This window comes from Canis lupus, chromosome 32 (assembly GCF_048164855.1).
Source record: "Canis lupus baileyi chromosome 32, mCanLup2.hap1, whole genome shotgun sequence".
Classification (NCBI taxonomy): domain Eukaryota; kingdom Metazoa; phylum Chordata; class Mammalia; order Carnivora; family Canidae; genus Canis; species Canis lupus.
This window is the reverse complement of record NC_132869.1, coordinates 43,121,246-43,143,649: the sequence shown is the minus strand read 5'-3', so window position 1 is coordinate 43,143,649 and position 22,404 is coordinate 43,121,246. Positions and strand designations below refer to the sequence as shown.

At 40.9% G+C, this 22,404-nt stretch overlaps 1 protein-coding gene and 1 long non-coding RNA gene across 11 annotated transcripts in view; one reads left to right on the top strand and one right to left on the bottom strand.

The window, feature by feature from the left end:
• LOC140623361 (uncharacterized) overlaps nucleotides 1–2,973 on the top strand; it is a 94,487-nt gene extending 91,514 nt beyond the window's left edge. The window contains exons 2-3 of the long non-coding RNA XR_012022993.1: nucleotides 1,760–2,054; nucleotides 2,451–2,973. This is a non-coding gene — a long non-coding RNA (uncharacterized lncRNA). The remainder of the gene's footprint in view (nucleotides 1–1,759; nucleotides 2,055–2,450) is intronic.
• The window catches only part of SCAPER (S-phase cyclin A associated protein in the ER), a 431,009-nt gene that overhangs the window by 142,874 nt on the left and 265,731 nt on the right, over nucleotides 1–22,404 (bottom strand). For all 10 annotated transcript variants that reach the window (XM_072809831.1, XM_072809829.1, XM_072809834.1 and 7 more), the window contains one exon: nucleotides 7,753–7,868. In XM_072809831.1, coding sequence (XP_072665932.1) covers nucleotides 7,753–7,868 — 116 coding nt within the window. The remainder of the gene's footprint in view (nucleotides 1–7,752; nucleotides 7,869–22,404) is intronic.

Below are 22,404 nucleotides of genomic sequence, written 5' to 3'. Positions count from 1 at the left end.
CAGGGAGTAGATGTTGGATAAAATGGAGCTAGTGCTTGGTTTCCCCGAGAGAAACATAACTGCGATCACAAAAAAGGTTGCCCTGAAATGATATAAGCCAATGCTTTTATTCCTTCTGTTAAATACTATAAAATGACTTAACTAATAGAGGGCAACTTCTCTTTCACAAAAGCTGTATCTATTTCCCAGCAATTGAAACTGTGCCGTTAAAGCACAGTATTCAGTTCTTATTAATATAATGAAGCTTTATCTTGTAGTGCAGGATTAATGCTCTGAGCTGTATCCTGCTGCCAGGATTTGGGTGGGGGAGGGATTGCTGCTCTCGCGATCTTCTCACCTTCTAACGCTGTAGCCGCATCGTCTAAACAAGCAACTGGTTTCTGATTTCAGAAAATAAGTAGTAGAATGATTCAGTTTCTCATGAACAAATCTATGTTTATTATAAAGTTGGACTATGGCCCATTATGATCAAGTCTGAGAGAACAGGGTCTAAAGAAATACACTTTTCAGTTGTTTGTAAATAGAAGATGATGTTCCTGGGATTCAAACTAGTCCTAATTATGAAGTTAATGACGAGGTAACCAATCTGACACCTAAGGGTCACCAAGAATGTTAACTCTTGAGGGCTATTAAAAATATTACTACTGTTATTTGTTCTTAAAGAAAAATACATAATAGATTCTCTTATCTTTCATTCTGAAGATAAGCTCTGCCCACTGCAGTATGTTACTTAGGCGTCTTTGCCTTAGCAGCCAGCTACAGCAAGTTTAATCTACAGAATTTTCTATACAGCTTCTCCGAACTACAGTTAGTAGAGAAAAGGGAAGTTCAGCCAGTCTCAGCTTGTAGAAACATTTAATGTTCACAAAGAACTATACCCTAGAGAATTTGTAGCGCGTGCTTTCTCTCTATTCCTACTTCATACTGTGGCCATTCATTCACTCTTTCTTGATATGAAAGGATTTACAAAACCAGGGAGGTCACAAGGAAGGCTCTATAACACAGTCAAGTATTTTCATCCCAATCTAGAGTTTAAAAAATCTTCAATATTGGGGTACCTGGGTGGCTCAGTTAAGCATCTGACTCTTGATTTTGGCTCAGGTCATGATGCAGGGTCCCGGGACCCTGCCTTGTGTTGGGCTCCTGGCTCAGCAGAGTCTGCTCCACGGTTCTCTCTCTCACTGTCCCTCTGTCCCTCCTCCCTGTGCTCTCTCTTTCTCTCAAATAAATAAATCTTTTTAAAAATCTTTAATATTTTTATTTAAAAGTATTAGGCTCTTTTGGTTTGAAGAGACAGAAATTCATTAAAAATATTTCAAGTAAAAAGAGGCATTTGTTGTAAGGTTATTGGGAACTTCTCATGAATCCAGGAGAATATGAACTATGAGACCTCAGGAGGGCAGGAACAATGCCACCTCTGTAGACTGGACCCGCTTTCATTTCCATCTCCCTTCTCTCTCCTGAAGCAGTTTTGTTCTCTTCCTTTTTTCCCCAATGGCCTTTCTCAGCCCTGCTAAACAGAGCCCGGTAATGGCCATCCCAGAAGTTACTCCACATGATTTTTCAAATTCAAATACACTAGAAAAAAAATGGGCTGGACTTGTACAACTTTCCAACTGCGAATTCCTGAGAGAGAAACTTAACTGGCTCGGTTAAACTGGCTCAGTTAAAACTTTCTGGGCTGAGTTTTAAGTCCGATATTGGTGGCTGCTCTATAGATTGGCTGCTGGAGTCAAATGTCCACTTTTGGTTTAATCAGGTACGGCCACTGACAGAAGCATCACAAGGCATAAGACAGAGCTGCTGAGAAGACGCATAGGTGCAATGCTTAAAACAGGTAGTATTCGCAACACCCAGAAAAACAAGGACACAACAAACATGGAGTGAATATGACAAACCAAGAAGAGAGATGAGGATAATAAGGAGAGAAAGTCATGTGAAAACTGGATTAACAGGAAAGCTCTACAACACAGTCAAGTCTGGATTGTGCTGCAAGTCGAAGAGAAAGGCAAAAATTTAAGAAATCTAACAAAACAAAAACCCAAGAAAGCAAGGTAAGTGAGCCCCAAAAAGAACAGACAACTGAGTCAAGAGACCAGAACAAGAAGTAAGCTATAGAGCACATGGGGCGAGGCATCTCGGTTTGCAGATGCTGCATATGCGGCAAAGCGCTCCTTTTATGAACACCAGACTGGCTGTTCCACAAAGGTAACACAGCAGACCACTCCTAATGATATTTACAGTTTAATCTATCTCATTTTCTAGGACTCTAAGTTCCCTTTGGACACGTCTATTTCGAATGTTTCCTAGCTGTTGACAATCCCATTCCTACAACCGATCCTAAGAAGGGACTCCCTAGAAAATAGTTTTTCTCCTGGTTGTTAGGACTAAGAGCCCTAGATCACTGACCTGCTTCTGGAACCCAAAGGGATATCTCTTTTCCACTACAGGATGAACTCTACCAATCTCTACTCTGTACCACAAGACCAAGAAAAGGGACAGAAGTCTTTAGAGACAAAACCTCAATAACCATGGGGAAGCAATTCTGAACATTCTCTTTGCCATTTGTAATGAATAAACATGGTTTCAAAGGGGATATCATGACTCTCTCAGGTTGCAGTCATGCTCCAAACATGATTGCTGCCAACTCTCCTTTGGGTAGTGGCCCACAGACATGGCTGCTAGTGACTGTGAGGCGAGAATAAGACAATATGTGCAAAGCATCGAGCACAGTGGTCTGGCGCCGAGGACACACGCAGTAATGTTAATTAAGTTCTGTCTCCTCACCAATGCAAAGGATCAAATAAATGCAATACTGCCAAGTGGATAAAGTACACAAAATCACAAGTATCCTTTTATTTTACTTTGGAGAATAAGTTTGTGATATCTTATAAACGATCTTCCTAAGAAGCAAAACTCCACCTCATATAACAACAACAGCAACAACTGTTGTACCTGAGAAAGACTGGTTTATTACAGGTAAATATATATACCATGAAGTAAAAAAGCAACTTAATTTGTTTGATCTGAATAAATAGGTATACTTTGTAAAAGAATACAGCAGTGAGAAGGATCTATTTTTTTTAAAGATTTTATTTATTTATTCATGAGACACACACACACACACACACACACACACACACACACACACACAGGCAAAGGGAGAAGCAGGCTCCTCACAGGGAGCCCGATGCAGACCCCAGCACCCTGTTATCATGCCCTGATCCATGCAGGCATCCCAAAAAGGATCTATTTTTTAACATAGTTTAAAATGGGGGCAATCTTATACACACCAATGTGCTCTGATTCTAAAATTGTGATACGGATGACCAAGAACACAGTTCTAGCTTTTTGAATAAGTAGCAGTTACAGATACTTGATATAATTACAAGTACACAGAAATTTAAAGACAGAATTTTTAAAAATTCCTAAAATCTAGGAAACAGAATGGTCAAAATCAAGAGGACCTTATTTGACTGAGACATGATCATATTTGAAGTCCAAAGAGTCAAGTATTTGATGCATTGAGCTCTCTTACTGCTTTATTTCCATCTATGGGAAAAATAATTTATTCATGTATTCAAATGATTTCTATTAAGGTGTCATTATGATAAATAATAATAAATAATGATATTGTTTTTATAATAATAAAAATAGTATATTTACTATGGTTTCTGGTCCCAAGAAATTACAGTCTATCTGGGGAGATGATAGTACAACAAATGGAATACCTGGCAAGATAGTACATTAATAAAGTGCTAAACTGAACTATTTTCTAATGTGTGAGATATTTTCTCAGTGATTTAGATGAAAATGCATGTGTTCTATGGATCAACATTAGGTCTGGCACAAAGTTAAAAAAGAAAAAAAGACACTAAATTAGAGGTCAGTCAGGATCCAAAAAAGATCTCTACCAGGACGAAGCTTGGGCTTACGATGAAAAAACAAATGCCCAAGTAAAATGAACAAATGACAGCTGTTAGAAGCCGAAGTGACAAAGAGTGAGGGACTTCAAGCTGAGTAATTGAGTAGGATAAGGTAAAGTCAACCTTGTAACAACTACAACCACCACCCTGATATTAGTTAAGTGCTTTCCTTGTACAAGGCACTTAACAAACACATGCACTTTTAATTCTCACAGCAGCCAACAAGTCCTACGTGACACGGCAGTGTTACTGTGTAACCGAGGCTCTGTTATACAAGCAACTTAGCCCAAGGTCATATGCCTAATATGTGAAGAGCAGGGAACTTAAGCTCAGATCTGACTCGAACTTGAATATTTTCTACTATACTATGCCATCGGCCCTGCTTCGTATTAATGAAACTACTTCTATATAAAAAATTGGGTCCAGGGGGACAATGAAGGGAGATATAAGCAAGGCCGACGGAGGAGAAATAGGGGCCCTGGTGAGTGCTCCAACGGAAAACCTAGAGTGGCTTGGAGAGTTAACTATTGACCCTTTGGTTGTCTATGTCAAGAAGTAGGGGCACCAAGTAAGTAAGAGGCAATCTGGGGAAGACTTATTCACCCAGTGATAGTTTTTCATGGCCCAAAAGGTCTGTGGGCTTAGCTGTGAAATATGAGTATCTACTGGTGCCTGTAAGGGGCCTGCAGATGTGGAATGCCAGCGAGCACCAACTCTCCCTTTTATTATCATTGCCGGTCCGTAAATATGCTATAAAGACACAACACAAAGCCTTGGCCACAGCTTCTAGTCACAGCAGATCTATCTTCTTATCACATGGGGCATCCTCTATGCCCAAAGAAAATGACAAACCACCACTTATTCTCAAATATAAAAGCTATGTTAAACAACTGTTACCAGCCTAAGCCAAAGAAAAGGCTAGAATATTCATTCATTCTTTCATACTTGTTTTCTGCAATTAAAGTGAGCAAGTAAAATAATATGAGTCATCCTCCAAGTAGGTGTCCCATGAAATGGAAATTGCCTCGTTTCAGGCTGATCTTTCTTGGCACTGAAGGCAGTTTTATTGGAGCACGTTTGCTAAGAAGGTTGACTTTGGAATACCACATCCTAATGAAGTCCTTGCAAAGATTCAAGCAGTTCTATGGGCTCTCCCTGCTTCTAACAAAAGCAAAACAACCCATGAAGGATTTCAGAAAGGTTTCAAAAATTTAAATTTTGAGAAGCAGGTATGGTTCTCGATCCCACATTTGAAAAAATCTGCTGGAAGCAAATATTCACTACGAGGAAGTTAGCTAGCAACAATGACAGGGCAAATGCTGAGGTGCTATGTAGAACGGAAAGGGAGGGAGGCAGGTGGTGAGAAAAGAGAATCAGGGAGCTGGTCTACCCACTCACAGAGCTCGGGCTTCAGGGCCAGTGAAACGTTCAGTGTGCAGTCACAGGTGAGCCACGTGGGTAAGGGCCTAGATGATCCAGGGGGTGAATGTTCCCAGGCAGTGGCTCACACTTCTCAAAAGCTCTGCTGTTTACTACTGAGAAAAATTAATGCAGGATAGTACAAAACAAACCCTGCCTCTCTGGTAAGAGTTGTGAAATGCCACAGGAGGCAGAAACAAAGTGAGCTCAAGTGACAGAAGGTTCCCGGAGCTGAGGGATGGGAGCTCATCACAGATGGAAGAGGAGGGCTTGGGCGGGCTGAGAGCAAAGGCAGTATCCGGGGACTAGGGAAGGTGGCGGGGCGGGGTCTGTGCACAACAGCAGTCTGCACAACACTTCCTGAGTTAGGCCCCGACTTCTGTCTACCAGAGTGTCCCCAATCTGCATGAATTCCCACACAGCCGTGGCATGTCTTCGCCTTTAATGAGTAAGCAGCATAATGCTCTCATGGCCCTAATTCTGTAGGTCCTGAGAAGTGAGGCTAATTTAGAAAGTAGAGTCATGATCTTGAGCTGTGCTCAGGAGAAGAGAATCTCAGAGTGGCTGCTCGATGCCCACTGCCCTGGTTCAACACACAAATCTACAGCCTAAGGTGAGATGAAGAAACAAACTCTCAACCATGGCCTGTGGTCAGCTGGTGGCCATCAGGGAAGCACTGGTCTGGACTCTCAGAATTCCAGGGCTCCTTTCCAAGTGGTGCGCTAATTCTTGCTTAGGTCTTTTTAGGGACTATGGAAACCTCTCTGTTCCCTAAATGATAGTCACAGATAAGTACCAGAGCATGCTTTTTGCCACAATGACAAATTAGCTTTTGTAAAACAGGCATTTTATTTGGGTTACCGGTGTCATGCACATTGAGACTTACCAGAAAACAAAAGAAACTAAACCAAGACAAAACAAAACGCTGCCGTTGCATTTAAGATGAATGATACCAAAGCACTGTCCCAAAGAATCAAAAGCCATTTCCTTTCTTAAAATCTTGAATTTGTTGTGTATTATTAGATTCTTTCCTTTGTCCCTCCCTCCCTGGCAAGGAACAAACACTGAGTGATGACAACATGCTGAACATACTGTCAATAAAGTCTATTTGGATAAGGAACACCAACTCTCCTGGGTTAGGAAACCTGTATGCGTGCTCCACAGGTTTGTATGCTCCACAGAAAGATATCCTGACTCAAAGGATACCGAGACCTTCTTTTATCAATCTCTACTTTGTCAGTGGAGCAAAGGAACCCAAACTAACCTCACTATCAAACAGTTTGTACTTAGAAATGTCTCGTTTCAAAGAGACAACACTGTCTTAGGCAAGCAAGACTACTACTTAAAAACTGTCACCTCGGATTTATATAGCACTTTAAAGTTTACAGAACTCTCACATATATTTCACTTGCTCCCCACGGTAGCACAGTAGAGGTGAATAGGGTTACCCTGGTTAACCAAACGAGGAAATAGAAGCAACAAGAATAAGGCACTTGCCCAAAGTGCTGTAACAGGTAGAGGTAAAACTAGAATCCAGGTTTGTCCAACTCCAAAGCCAGTGCTATTTTTATTTTACCAAAATGTCTCTCAGGGGGAAAGAAAACATATTCTTGAAATTCCTTTTCTGTAGTATCCAATGAACAAAGACAGCACTCACTTATGTGGGGCTAACTAAATATTTAAGTTTTCTCAGTGATATAAGCAAACTTTTATCAAAACTTCTCATTTACCCTCTGTAAATAAGAGTCTCCATAAAATATCAAGAAATTGGGCATGCTCCTACTCCGAATGTAATGCTTCTGAAATAAGGCTGTCTGTTCCTCTGTTCCAGGTGGCCAGGGATCACTGAGTGACTTAAGAGAAGGGGAAAGCAGATCTTGGGTTGAAAGTTTCCACAGGATCCATATGACAAAGAGCAATTTGCAGTTAAAGACCAAAATGCAATTCAGCTCCCAGCTATTTGGCCAGCACTCTCGACTATGGCAGTCTTGGCAGACTGCTCTTCCGGTATGTTAGGGATTTCTTCGAATTTCACAGCTCAGGCTTTTCTTAATGTACTTACTCCTTCTTGTACGCAACACAAAAAGTTACCTTTGTTACTACTATTCAGTCCCATTCAATTTATGTAAGCAGTTACAGCTGCCCAGGAGTTCACCCATTCTTCTTGTTTTAGGATTTGAGAAGGTCACAGACCAAAGAGATTTCCTTTCTAAGGCTTTTTCGGCTCGATTTGAGTTTTGTAAGTGAAGTTGAGCACCTCTGTTTTTCTCCCTAATGGGGGGTGTAAGCTTTTGCTATTCAAGCCTGAATACACATACAATTTTCTTATGGTCCCCCATATGGAAACCATAGGACAGAAATGACTCACAAATGAAACGTGAAAGACAGATTAAAAAACTATACTTACTTAGGAGGAATTCGTGAAGCTGTGTTCACATTTGTGGTTGGGACTACTACTTGAAGAATGTGTTCAAGGGCTGTTAATCCACCAGCAACTTGAAATGCAATCTGATCTGCTACATTCTAGACAGAAATATAAATAGAAATTAGCCCAATTTCCCAGGCATAAAATTATCACCAAATGAAATATTTAGTTGTACTGTCAAACTTTCTGTTGGTTCCATTATTCTACAAATATTTACCGAATGTTTATGCAGTGCTAGGGAACAGCAGGTCAAAACTGGTGAACACAAAAGACAGAGCCACTGTCCCCCAGGAAGCTTAAATTTAGTGGATGAGAGCAACACCAAATAACCATAAATAAAATAATTTAAATTATATAACTACCTTATAGAAAAAGGAATGTTGCTCCATAAGAATAATGGGGAACCAAATACATACTGGAGAAAGGGTCAGCACAGGCTTTTCTGGGGAAGTTGAGGCTCTGAAGTAGGCAAAGGGATAGAGCACTCCATGCAGGGGACAAAACCATTTTATGCAGAATTTTTAGCAATACTTTAAAGACCGTATCATTTTGTAATGTTAACTTCCACCTAACAAGACAAATGGACTGCCACAGAGACTTCCTGTCCTATTACTTTCCTCTTCACTGATACAAAATAACCTGGTATCTAACCATCCGCATGTACTTGTTCACCACCTCAGCTATTTAGGGAGGATATTAAGTTACCATTTTAGAACTCAACTTACTATCATTTCTTTCTGTAAACAATTTCTGAATTGTTTACAAATCTTGAGAAAGGAACATCTCTGGATTTTGCATTCCTTGGGCAGGGGGAGAGGCGAGCGATCCCGTGGTGCGCTGTGTTAGTTTTAATGCGTTCACGGAGTCCCTGCATCCTACCCGAGGAACCCGCAGGCCAGCAACCCGCGGTGGGCGACGCTGCGTCTCCCGCCCCCAACTTCCAGGCCCTAGCCCCTCAGCAGGGAACTGTTTCGAGGAGGTCTTTAAAGAGGTGATTAAGTCAGGGTGAGGCTCTCAGGGTGGTCCTCGTCCAAGTGGCCGGTGTCCTTGGAGGAAAAGACATCAGAGACGCAAGTGCACAGAGCAAAGGCTGCCTGGGGCACAGAGAGACTTGCTGCTTATGGACGAAGGCGAGACGGAGAGAGACCTCCGGAAAAACCAACCCGCTGACACTTTGATCCTGGAATTCTAGCCTCCAGAATTGTGAGAAAATGCATTTCTATGGTCTCAGCCATCCAGTCCGTGGTACTTCGTATGGCAGCCCTAGCACATGAATACACAATCCCCCTATTATACCGTCACCTGTGTTTCTTCTAGTAGCATTCCACAGTTCACAAAGCCTCGGAATATCTTTGAAATACTGAAGTATTTTTTTGGCGGGGGGAGAACGCACAGGGGAGAGAGGAGTTACGCACAGGCCCTGTCAAACCTGCCTGCCTGATTCTTCTGATGCCGAAGCACAAGGCCCTGCTTGACGTGGACGCGGACTACCGCCTGGCTCCTGCACGGGTGCGGACTCGGGCAGCACAGCACCTCAGCCCTCAGTTACTCGCTACGTGCACAGTAAAATACAGCTTGAGACTATAATAGGTTTATTTTGAAGCCTAGACAAGAACTCACACTTTTAGGATGGATAATGGAGAATTTTTGTTGTTAATGAAAAAAAAAAGTTTCTTTGCAATAAAACTAACAATAAAAAAATAGAGAAGTTCAGGTATATTCAGTAATTTGAAACCATAATTCTGTTACCATTTCTTTCTTCTTATGCTAGGATGTCAACATGATTAGAAAATAATAATAAGCTTTGAAGATTTTATTCATTTGAGAGAGAGTATGTGCGAGCATGTGTGTGCAGGAGGAGATGTATGCAGAGGGAGAGGGGTTAGCAGACTCCATGTTAAGCATGGAAGCCAACTTGGGGCTCGATCTCATGACCCTGAAATCTTGACCCTCGCTGAAATCAAGGGTCAGACACTCAACTGACTCAGTCACCCAGGTGCCCCAATAATAAATTTTGTATTCAGGGCCCCTGTGTGCCATAGCTGGTTAGGCATCTGGCTCTTGGTTTCAGCTCAGGTCATGATCTCAGGGTCTCGAAATCAAGCCCTGCAATAGGGTTCTGAGCCCAGCAAAGAAGTCTGCTGGAGCCTCTCTCTCTCTCTCTCTCTCTCTCTCTCTCTAATAAATACATAAATCTTTTAAAAAAATTTTTGTATTAGCACATAACACAAATAAAACTGCACTAATCATAACTGTGTAGCTGGATGTTATGACAAACTGAACACAGCCTGTAATAACTCCAAAATAAAAAATAAAGCTTTATAAAATCCCATATCCCTGATGCCCATCACATTCACTCTCTCCTTCCCCAAATGTAAAGGCTATCTGAATTTTCAAAATCATAGATTCCTTTTATCTTCTTTTCAATTTTTAAAAAATGGAATCATATTTTACATATTCCATAGGATCTAGCTTTTCTTTTTTCTAAATTCATCCATAGTACTGCCTATACCAATATTTCATTCATTTTCCTTTCTGGAATATATTATTCCTTTGTATGCTTCAACTTTTTTTATTTTTAATTTTTTTAAAGATTTTATTTATTTATTCGGGGGGGGGGCACAGGCAGAGGGAGAAGCAGGCTCCATGCAGGGAGCCCGATGTGGGACTCGATCCTGGGTTTCCAGGATCACACCCTGGGCCGAAGACAGGCATCCAACCGCTGAGCCACCCAGGGGTACCCTAACTTTTTTTTTTTTTTTTTTACTTTTTTTTTTTAATTGGAAAAATTTACTTTATCCCAGTGTCTTTTTTCCTCCTTTCCACATTAATTTCACTTTTAATATTACAAGGTGAAGATGACTACTATTTTATTATTTGACTCAGCTTATTTAAATGTTTCACTGCGAATTGACATTTGTGCTGTTTCACTTTCAAACTCTGGATGATTCTGCTTTAAAATTTCTGTATGTGTATCTGTGCAAATGTGACATGTAGTTGTGCTGAGTTTATGCTTAAGAGCGGAATTCCTGGGTCACAGAGTATACATAGGTTCAATCTTATTAACTTTCTAAGGTATTTGGAACAAGTTGTGCACATAATGCAGTGCAGTGATAATTTCAGTTATTCTACATTCACACCAAAATTGATTTCATCATTTTTTAAAACTTCGATCATGCTAATAGTGTATCATACCATTTCATGGAACTTTTCATTTGCCTTTCCCTGATAATCAGTGGGATTGAACACCTTATGATTACTGAGTATTTTTTACATTGAGGTACACTTTACAACTGGATGAAAGGCTCAGATCTTAAACATACCTCTCAAATAAATTTGAGAAACGCTTATCAAAACCTGAATGGTTTCATCACCTTAGAAAGTTCCCTCGTGCCACTTTTACCGTCAATCTCCCCTCCTGAAGCAACCACAGATTTGATTTATAGTTCCATAGATTATACACCAAAAGTAAAAGCAAAAAAGCAAAAATAAGTAAGTGGGACTACATCACAATAAAATGCTTGTAGGCAGCAAAGGAAATCAACAGAATGAAAAGGCTATCCTACTGAATGGGAGAAAATACTAGCAAGTCACATTTCTGGTAAAATATATAAAGAACTCACACAACTCGATAGCAAAAAACACAATCTGATTAAAAATAGGCAGATGTAAATATGCATTTTTTAAAAGACATACAGATGACTGACAAATTACATAAAAAGATATTTAACATCATTAATCATTAAGAGAAATGCAAATCAAAGTCACACACAATATGATATTACTATTAGAATGGTATTATCGAAAAAAAAGAAACAAAGAAAGAACAAACAAAAGAATAAACTTGTGCTGATGAGGATGTGAAGAAAAGGGAAACCCTGTGCACTTCTGGTGGAAATAGAAATTGTTGCAGCTACTATGAAGAACTGTGTATAGGTTCCTCAAAAAATTAAAAATATAAGTACCATATGATCCAGAAATTCCTTTTGAGTATTTATCTGAAGCAAATCAAAATGCTAGTTTGAAAAGATATGCTCACTGCAGCATTACTTACAATAAGCAAGATGTGGAAGCAAACTAAGTGTCCAATGATAAGTGAAATGTATACAGAAGGTGTGGCATATAAATACATGGAATATTACCTAGCCACAAAAAGAATGAAATTTTGCCCTTTGTGACAACATGGGTTAAACCCTGAGACCATTATGCTAAGTGAAGTAAGTTAGGCAGAGAAAAACATGTAGAATCTTTTTTTTTTAATAAATTTATTTTTTATTGGTGTTCAATTTGTCAACATACTGAATAACACCCAGTGCTCATCCCGTCAAGTGCCCCCCCCCAGTGCCTGTCACCCAGTCACCCCCATCCCCGCCCACCTCCCCTTCCACCACCCCTAGAGTTCGCTTCCCAGAGTTAGGAGTCTCTCATGTTCTGTCTCCCTTTCTGATATTTCCCACTGATTTTTTCTCCTTTCCCCTTTATTCTCTTTCACTATTTTTTATATTCCCCAAATGAATGAGACCATATAATGTTTGTCCTTCTCCGATTGACTTATTAATGCTGAGTGAAAGAAATAACATGTAGAATCTTAAAAAAACAAAACAAAACAAAAAGCTCTGTAGCAGATACAGAGAACAGATTAGTGGTTGCCAGAGGCAGAGGATGGGGTGGGTGGGTAGGGGAAGTGGGATGGGTGAAGGACATCTAGAATTTCATATAAATGAGATCATACAGTACGCATGAATATTTTCTGAGTTTAATTCGGTAGTGAATGGTTATCCCACCAGCAATGTTTCTTTTGTATCTGGTACCATGGAAACATATAGAGCACAGCAGAGGAACACTGAGTCAAGGTAGGGAAATAAACACATATAAACTCCTCCTTTTTCTTATACTCAAAAGAAGTAGGAATTATAGATAAAATGTTTAATAATATTCAAATGCAGAACTGCATTAAAAAATAAATGGAACATCTCTGTGGAATAGGGATGGAAAAACTCAAAGTAATGCATAGGGCGAGGGTCCAACTTTCAGCAGATTCATTTTTTTCCCCCAACAGATTCTTTTTTTTTTTTTTTTCTCTTTTTTTTTTAATTTTTTATTTTATTTTATTTTATTTTTTATTTATTTATGATAGTCACAGAGAGAGAGAGAGAGAGAGAGAGAGGCAGAGACACAGGCAGAGGGAGAAGCAGGCTCCATGCACCGGGAGCCTGATGTGGGATTTGATCCCGGGTCTTCAGGATCGCGCCCTGGGCCAAAGGCAGGCGCCAAACCGCTGCGCCACCCAGGGATCCCCCCCCAACAGATTCTTAAAAGAACATTTGTCCTTCCAGACTCTTCCCTCTTCCTCAGCTTCCACACTGATTCAGCTCCACGTTCTGATTATTCCATTTTTGTTGTAGCTCTCAACTCTGCCTAGTCCTATCACGTCAGTTGAGGCTCTCAAGGTCTCTGCTTGAGGTACTCAGCAATTCCCTAATTAGTATCTTTGGATCCAGGCTCACCCCACACCAGCCTATTCTCTAGAGCAGTGTTTCCCAAATACTCTACAATAAAAGTCAGGGTTTTATTACTTTCCTTCTCTTTATTTCCTTTCTTTCCTTTGATTTTTACTCAATTGTAGACCAATACTTTTATGAAGTGTAATACAAACAAAATACTGAACAGATGAGGGAAAAAAGATGTACAAAATAGGAGACCATATTTTTAAGTATTAGATACAACAGACATAAATTACTCCGCCAATTTGTTAAAACTTACTCTTGATTTGTGTTGTTTGTCTCACTGTTCTAGAGACAGTGGCCTGGCACTGGACTGGGGTCTCTCTTTTGAGTCATCCTGTTCTGGATGCCTATATATGCAATGAGGATAACATTCTCCAGAATAAATGTAATCAGGGATCCCTGGGTGGCTCAGCGGTTTAGCACCTGCCTTCAGCCCGGGGCATGATCCTGGAGACCCGGGATCGAGTCCCACATCGGGCTCCCTGCGTGGAGCCTGCTTCTCCCTCTGCCTGTGTCTCTGCCTCTCTCTGTCTCTGTCTCTCTCTCTGTGTCTCTAATGAATAAATAAATAAAATCTTTAAAAATAAAAAATAAAAATAAAAAAAGAATAAATGTAATCATGTCACTTTTTGCTTAAAACACTTGAATGACTTGTTCCTCACTACCTACAGTGGGTTTGAATTCCTTAGCACAAGTCTTCAAAATCTGATGCCCCAGTAATAGCCTTCTTCCCTGCTTCTCCCTAACATAATTCCCCAAATGGCCCATTCCCTTTCATGCCCCTATGCTTCTGCATATACTGTTCCTTCCTTCCCAAAGGGGATGATCCTTCAGAATTTTCTTTGTATCCCCCAATAAACTCAGAGCTTCCCAAGGTCAGAGGCCATGTCTGCTTCACCACATCCTCAACACTTAGCAGAAGGGGTTGTACAGTAAGTGCTCAGCCAATGGTTGTGAATGACAGTTTTAAGAAAGAAGGTTGACAAAAAAAAAAAAAAAAAAAAAAAAAAAAAGAAGGTTGACAAGGGTACTTGTGCATGATTTTCACTGTGAAAACACAGATAGTCAATAATTTCTCCAGTACGATTGCAGGATAAAATCCTCCACTCTTGTTATTATGTGTGTCTTGTAGAATAGTTTTTCACTGAAAGTAAGCTTCATGACCAAGAATAAAATTCAGTTTTTCAAGACTGAAGAACCTACTCACCCTGAACCTCCTTAATAGCATCAGGGAAGGTATGTCCATTGCTATCTCTTAATTCAGAAACAAAGTATATTATGCCTCAAGCTAGGGAGATGCACCAAGTGAGGCAATCTGTCCACAGGGATATAAAGCAGCACCGCTGCTATTCTTTGAGACTTTTCCACAATGGGAGAGAACTGGGTCAACATTACAGAAGTGGAGGGGAAAAGGAATGAGTGAAAGCAGACCATTTTAATGTATACATCTACATTTTAAAAACAAAACAAAACTCAAAGCCTTTTATGCAGTGCCAACATCATGATGTGACCTCTTGAAAAACTTAAGATATAGGCTCTAATAGACATTAAGCAGGAAAAAATAAGCCAATTTGAGGAAGATAAAGGCCATTCAGAGCCAAATTTTTACTAACGTATTATTGAAAATTGAAGTTTTAATTTATCACTTGCAGCTATCCAAGGAAATAAACCAAAAAAACAAAACCTCACAAATCTCCCTCTGGAGTGGTGGAGGTTTCTGCTTCCGTGTACTTCTGCACTGCGAAGGCAGCAAACCACTTCTGGGTTGTCCTCCACAGAACATGGCCAAACGGCAGCGCTGTTTAGTATCTTCCTAACTGCTTCATTTCCAACGTCAGCTGCTCTTCATCCCATCATCTCTGTCCTACCTTAGGGCCCCATTCTGTCTGTAAGCTCCTGAAGCGTGGCAGCTGACTCACCTCTGCAGCCCTTACGAATGGTGAATACCTGATGGACGAGCGATTAAATACAAGGCTACACAAATGAAAAGACTTCTCTGAGAGACAAAAATGCCCTGTGAGACCCTAGAGGTTAACACAGTACAGAGGCCCAAGAGAAAGGAGGAACACTCCTCTCTGGACTCCATTCCTTAACACAGTGCCAATGAATAGCTGCTCCTCCTCTCTATACACGAAGGTGGATGAAACAATCCTAGGATATCCCATGATGCTTTCACCCCAGGAAGACAGAAAAGTGAAAATCAAGCTGGCTCAAAGAGGAGCTGCCCCAGTGTTAAAATTAAGGAAGAAATCCACCTTCTTAAGCACGTGGCATCAAAAGCTCTATAAGCAAATACAAAATGGAAATCACATTTACACAACAACCCACAGCCTCTAAGGATACGGGGAATCTCCTCCCTCCTCTTCTCTGAGCACAGCACACTGGCTCCTTGTGCTAGCCGCCGTGCACTTCCGATACACGGCTCTCTATGCTCCTGGACATCTTAATGCCACAATGGGAATGGACGCTTCTCAAATACATGGTCTTATACTTGTTCCTATCCTTCTCAGTGTCTGGAAAAAAGCAAGCATCCTAAAGATGCTTAACCACAATTATGCTCTCCATCCAAACTGCCACCTTCTCAATGTGTCATGTTCACATGCTCTCTCTCAATCCTTCAAGACGATTTTTCATGAAGCCTTTCTGATAGCTTCAACTAAAGTCAAAGGTCTCTGTATTTAACTGAATTTCTCTTGGGGCCCTAATTACCTTCTACATTATTCCACACTTATTTGTGTTCATGTACTAAGCTGTAAAGCCCAAACTCTCCTATCTCTGCATTCTCAGTCAGGGTCAGGCACAGGGTGCAGACACCGTAGGCACCATGCCAAGTCTGTTTAATGGCTGAACATACCTAGAAAGGTGAACCAGGTAACTTTCCTTTTTTCCTTTTACCCCCTTTCCAAATACTCTGCATTCAGACATGTGAAAACGGAACACTCATAAAGAGCTCTATCATTCTGATTTGAGTGAGAAGAAACACCTCTAAAGATGAAATGTGTGGCTTTCCTACGTACCTGGCATAACACCTTAATAGCTCTGCCTTCCTCGGCTCTCTCCTACTCTGAAACTGACAACTGACTAATAGGATTAGTGGCTCCATTCTAATAACCCAGCTTAGCTGAAGGCCAGCAAAAAATGACAGCTTCAATCTGAATTACATGGCCTGGGAATCCATTCAATTATTAACTAGAGTAACTGTTATTGCCTCTCCCAATCAAAGGAGAGGCAGCTGTTAATCTTTGGTGGCCTACAAAGGCTGGTGGCCTTTGTACTTGACTTCTCTATAGACCGTAATTATGTTCTTTGTGATCAGAGAGGAAGGTCTTCCCAGCCTTTTAGACAGAGGTGGCAGATGGGGAAAAATGTTTGCACGTTCATTAGCAGGATAGGCTAGATCTGTTCTGAGCATCTGGTGGTACCTTAAGACCTGTTTAGAGATAATACAAGTAGATTTTAGGCAAGTCCATAAATTTAGAGCTTAGTAGCCCAATTTAAGATGAGAAGATCCTGGAGTAAATTTTTTTATAGTTATTTTCCCCCTCTGGAACATTTTTCTTTTTTTTTTTTTTTTTTTTTTTTTAATTTTTTTATTTATTTATGATAGTCACAGAGAGACAGAGAGAGAGAGAGGCAGAGACACAGGCAGAGGGAGAAGCAGGCTCCATACACCGGGAGCCTGATGTGGGATTCGATCCCGGGTCTCCAGGATCGCGCCCTGGGCCAAAGGCAGGCGCCAAACCGCTGCGCCACCCAGGGATCCCCTGGAACATTTTTCTAAACACTTTCTAAAGGACATCTTCATTCCTCTACTATCTTCACCTGTTAGTGTTAGCTTAAACAAAGCAAACACGGTGAGTTGATAGTCCTTGTTCTATGATTTTTCCCTCCTAAGACTTCTAATGTTGGCTTCTTCAAATTCCCATAAACTCCATAAATGTTTAGGCTCAGCTTTTCAGCTGTACACTTCCACTTGAAAGGACTCAGGTTCTGGGGTCAAGAATATCACAAGTAAATTAGAAACCTAGGGAAATGTGGTGCCAACAGGAATAAAATCATAACCTACAGTTTGAAGGCTTGGGTAATAAGGTAAGTGGAGCTGAGAGAGGCTGGAAAAGCTTTCTCAAGATGACAGAAACAATTCCTTTGTAATGCTAATGAAAGCTGGATCCTTTGGAAGGCTCTCCCTAAGGGAGCTGAATTGTGCCATCTTTGACCTGTTTGGACTAAGTAAGATGAGGGCAGGGTGAGTGAGAGGGGGTGGTGCAGAGACTAAAGGATGAAAACAGGACCCAAGACCTCTTGCTCCTTCCCCTCAAGCTGTTATGAGCTAGATGACCAAAGATCAGTGTGTAGAGTTCATTACTGCAATCCAACAAAACTCACAATAAAGTTATTTTGCTCTCCCTCATCCTAACATGCTGCCAAGGCCAGCACTCAGTCCTAGTGAAAGACAGACTCAAAATCAGTAAGTGCAGCACCGTGAGTAAAGTGCTAGCGTGAGGGGACGCGCAAAGAGCTATATGCCCACAAAGGACACGGTTCCTTTGACGAGTTATTCAGGACACAATGGGTGCCCATATGAACAGTTTTTTGAGTTAACTGTGCTATCAAATAAAAAGACAAAACACAAAGTCAAGGACGTACATATGAGGTTCCCCGAACAACTGCTTTATTTCTCCCACCCTTCCCAACTTTCAGGCTACCTGTTGGTTTAAAGAACTTGAGGAGTCTTAGCACAGCAGTTGCTTTTCCCCTCCTGTTTCTGCATCCCTTCTGGATATTCTAAAGCTTAGAGGCAAAAGGAACTTGGGACCATGAAACCAAGGAGAATCTCTTTTGGGCAAGAATGTGGTGTGGACAAAAGTGAGCTAACATGGACAAACTCCTTTGGGTCTAGCAGCAACCAGGGGGCAGGACTTCAGAGCTGAGAGGCTCGTCACCTTGGTGGCAAGGAAAGGGAGAGTGTTCCTTACACTACGCTGTTCTCTCTCCGTCATAACACTTATAGTTCTTGACTCATTTTTAAAAATTATTTAATTACAGACTGTCACACTGATTATCTATTTACTTATTCATAAAGCAGACTGTGAGCTCTTGGACAGCTGGAATTATGTTTACATAGAATCTAGCAAAGCAGTAGATATTCAGATTACTCAATCATAAAAAAGAACGAGATCCTGCCACTTGCAAAAAGAATGGACCTAGAAGGTATAATCTTTTTTTAAAAAGATTTTATTTATTCATGACAGACAGAGAGAGAGAGAGAGAGAGAGAGGCAGAGACACAGGCAGAGGGAGAAGCAGGCTCCATGCAGGGAGCCCGACGTGGGATGATCCCGGGTCTCCAGGATCGCACCCTGAGCTGAAGGCAGGCGCTAAACTGCTGAGCCACCCAGAGACCACCTAGAAGGTATAATCTTAAGTGAAATAAGTCAGAGACAAATAGCCATATGACTTCGCTCACATGTGGAATTTAAGAATCAAAGCAAATGAACAAAGAAAAAAGTGACAAACAAAAAACATACTCTTAAATACAGAGAACAAACTGGTGGTTGCCAGAGGGAAGGTAGGTTGGGGGATGGACGGAACAGATAATGGGGATTAAGAGTATACTTCTCTTGATGAGCACAGAGTATGTATAGAATTATGAATCACTACACAGTATACCTTAAACTAACACTATATGCTAATTATACTTCAATTAAAAATATTTAAAAGAGTAGGTATTCAGTAAATGGCTGCTGAATCAAAAAAAATTGAGGTACAGTCTAATTTTCAGGATTCTAACATCAGAAACTGTCTTAAGAAGAGAGAGAAAATCCATTAATCCACAATGAGAAAGAAAAGGTGTCAAAACACCCACGTGCCTGGGAAAGTCTAGGTAAGGGCGTGAGTATGCTAGAAACTATGGAAGAGGCTACTAGTCCTCACCTGTGCTGAGAAGGCAAGGCAGGCCCCGGTCTGAAGGAGACAAGCCCAGAGAGGAGAGGCCAGAGATGTGCAGGATAATTCCATGCTCACTTATACAATGCCCTACTCGTTTTGGCATCAGTTTTTTTGCCCTACTCTCAAGTAAAGTAGTGACCCAGACTCTTTTACATCTTTACGTCTTTAAGGAGGGACAGAGAAGAAAGTGGGAGGGGGAGGGCAATTTTATTTTATTTAGATCTTATTTATTTATTCATGAGAGACACAGAGAGAGGCAGAGATGCAGGCAGACGGAGAAGCAGGCTCCCTGCAGGGAGGCCGATGCGGGACTCGATCCCAGGACCCTGGGATCATGCCCTGAACTGAAGGCAGAAGCCCAACCACTGAGCTACCCAGGCGTCCCAGTGGAGGGCAATTTTAAAAAGTGAAAACAAACTTAAGGAGGGAACAGGAACCCAAGCTTTACTTTTCTCAGTGTGCCACCCTGGAAGGCTAAAGTGACATTTCAAGGGCTTACCATGTGGCAGGCCCTGGGCTCACAGCAACCCTATGAGGTAGGAATCATCACCCGTTACACAGACAAGAAAAACAGCCTTATAGGAGTCACTTAAGATTTTACTGCCAGTAAGTGGCAGAGCTGGGGATTGAGTCTAGGTTTATCTGACTTCTGAGTGTATGATGGATCTACACAAAAAAATGTTGTGGGAAAAACGAGCATGTTGTTATAGAAATGTGCTTGGCTTTTGGCATACTTATCACTAAATATACCAATTGTGTCAAATCTGGGATTTTTTTAAAAAGAAAATTATTATTAAGATTTTATTTATTTATTTATTTATTTATTTATTTATTTTAGATTTTATTTATTCATGAGAGACACATACAGAGAGAGAGAGAAAGAGAGAGGCAGAGACACAGGCAGAGGGAGAAGCAGGCTCCACGCAGGGAGCCTGATGTGGGACTCGATCCTGGGACCCCGGGGTCACGGCCTGAGCCAAAGGCAGGCACTAACCCCTGAGCCACCCAGGTATCCCTTAAAAAGAAAATTAAATTTAAAATATTTTAAAGAAAATTTTATGCTGAAATTATTTTAGATTTATTGAGAAGTTTCAAGGACATTAGAGCATTCCTGTATGCCTCAATCTAGTGTTCCCTCATGTTAAAATCTTACATAACTACTGTACACTTATCAAAACTATGAAATTACATTAAAATTATATTACTAACTGGGACGCCTGGGTGGCTCAGGGTTGAGCATCTGCCTTTAACTCAGGGCGTGATCCCAGGTCCTGGAATCGAGTCTCACGTCGGGCTCCCTGCTGGAGCCTGCATCTCCCTCTGCCTGTCTCTCTCTCTCTCTCTCATGAATAAATAAAATAAAACCTTAAAAAAATTATATTACTAACTAAAATACATACAGTATTTGGATTTCTCCTAGTTACCCTACTGATGCCTTTTTTTTTTTTTTTTTTCTGTTCAGCATCAGTTCTAGAATACCACATTGCATTTAGTTCAACACTAGTTTGAAGACAAGGTGAAGTTACTTTTAGCATTAGAGGAGATATCCTTAGCTTTCTTATATTAGCATTCACTAGCAACTTAAAAAAATTCTTGAAATAATCCAGACTCAGAGAACGTAAAGGAATGCCAAGTTTGACCATCATGAGTAAATAAAAAAGGAAATGAGAGCAAACTAGATTCTAAGGGACTGAAATATGAGTAGTTCTTTCAACTGGTGGTGCAGTTCTTGAGACTGTCAGGAAATGGGAAGAAATGTGCACACAGCGGGAGGGAAGCAGGCCTGCGTGAGGAGGGAGGGAACTTGGGATCAGGGTTAGGAAAGGTTGCAGGTGGCCCAAGATGCGCTCCCTCTGCAGCTCTGGTCCCCAAAGGCCTCCAATACTTTCTGAGCTGGGGCAGTCTTTCAAAACCCTTTCCTTCCTGTCAGTGAAATCTCTGTCGGCTTTGCTTCTAACTTCAGCGCAGCTACTGCTTCCAAGTCTTTCAAGTATGCCTTCTCTAGTTGTGCTCACCGTAGGCTATTTATTGCAATGTTTTGGTGGTGGTGGTGGTAGTGGTGCTGCTGCTGCTTTTTTCCCCAGAGGCAACAGGTTAAAAGCCTTGTGATGGGGCATGAGGAAAACCAAGAACTGATTTTAGAAATGATCCTGCTAGGGTCTTCAGTCCAGAGGACTTAAAAGGAGGGAAACGGCTAGTGATAGGCAATGTTTTTTCAGATGGATTATCTGAAGCCAGCACTCCGGTTTAGGCCCTCCAGTTCTCTAGCACCTAAAAGGTATACAGGGAAAACAGAGGAGACAAAGGCAGTGCAAAATCTGTTACTGATGAGACTGATACAAAATGTGGCAAGGAAGAAGGCAAAAATAAGGGGTCCTTCAGATTTTGGACTTGAACTTGATCATGTTAACTTATGCTTTGGTCATCGATGAAAACTGCTTGATAACAGCTTTTGTTCTCCATTAAAATGTCGCAAACAATACCTTCTTCTGTGGAGAATAGTGTGAAGGCTTTTTCAGGATATCTGGTCTTTTTTCTTAATTTTGCTAAACCAAACATGATCAAATACTTACTGAAGAGGTAATGTTGCCCCTCTGAATTCTAGCATTTGAGCTGCTCTGTGCTGCTGCTTTTAGCTAATGAGAATAAGATAAGACCTTTACTAAAGGTGAACTAAAATGTTTAAAAGTCTGCTTATTCAAGGCAAATAAAAGGCTCCAGAGGAGTCTTTAACTCCGGAGAACACTGGGCCATTATAGAATCCTTTCGCTTTATGAAAAGGCAAACATAAATTCCTTTTTCTTTACAAAGAATACTCAAGTTCATTTGAAGAGAAATTTGATGATTAATTTATATTTACACAAATCCTTTAGTCTGAAGTCTGAAATTTGTTTTGGTTTTAAGTCAGCATGCAAGTCCATATCCTCCCAATACAATATAAATAAAGTTACACGGAAAGGAAATGTAAAGATTCTGAAAAGAATCTGTCCCTCTGAAGGCACTCATGTGTGAACAGTAAATGGCACATGATGCTAGACCTTTTTAGCAGGGAGGGGGAGAGGTAGGGATCTGAGAAAGTTACGCAGGCATAATGTACTGTACGGGGGAATCGATAAAAAGACTACTCCGGGCTGCTAACTTTGTGATATAAAAGAGTACAGAATAATTCTTGCCCTGGC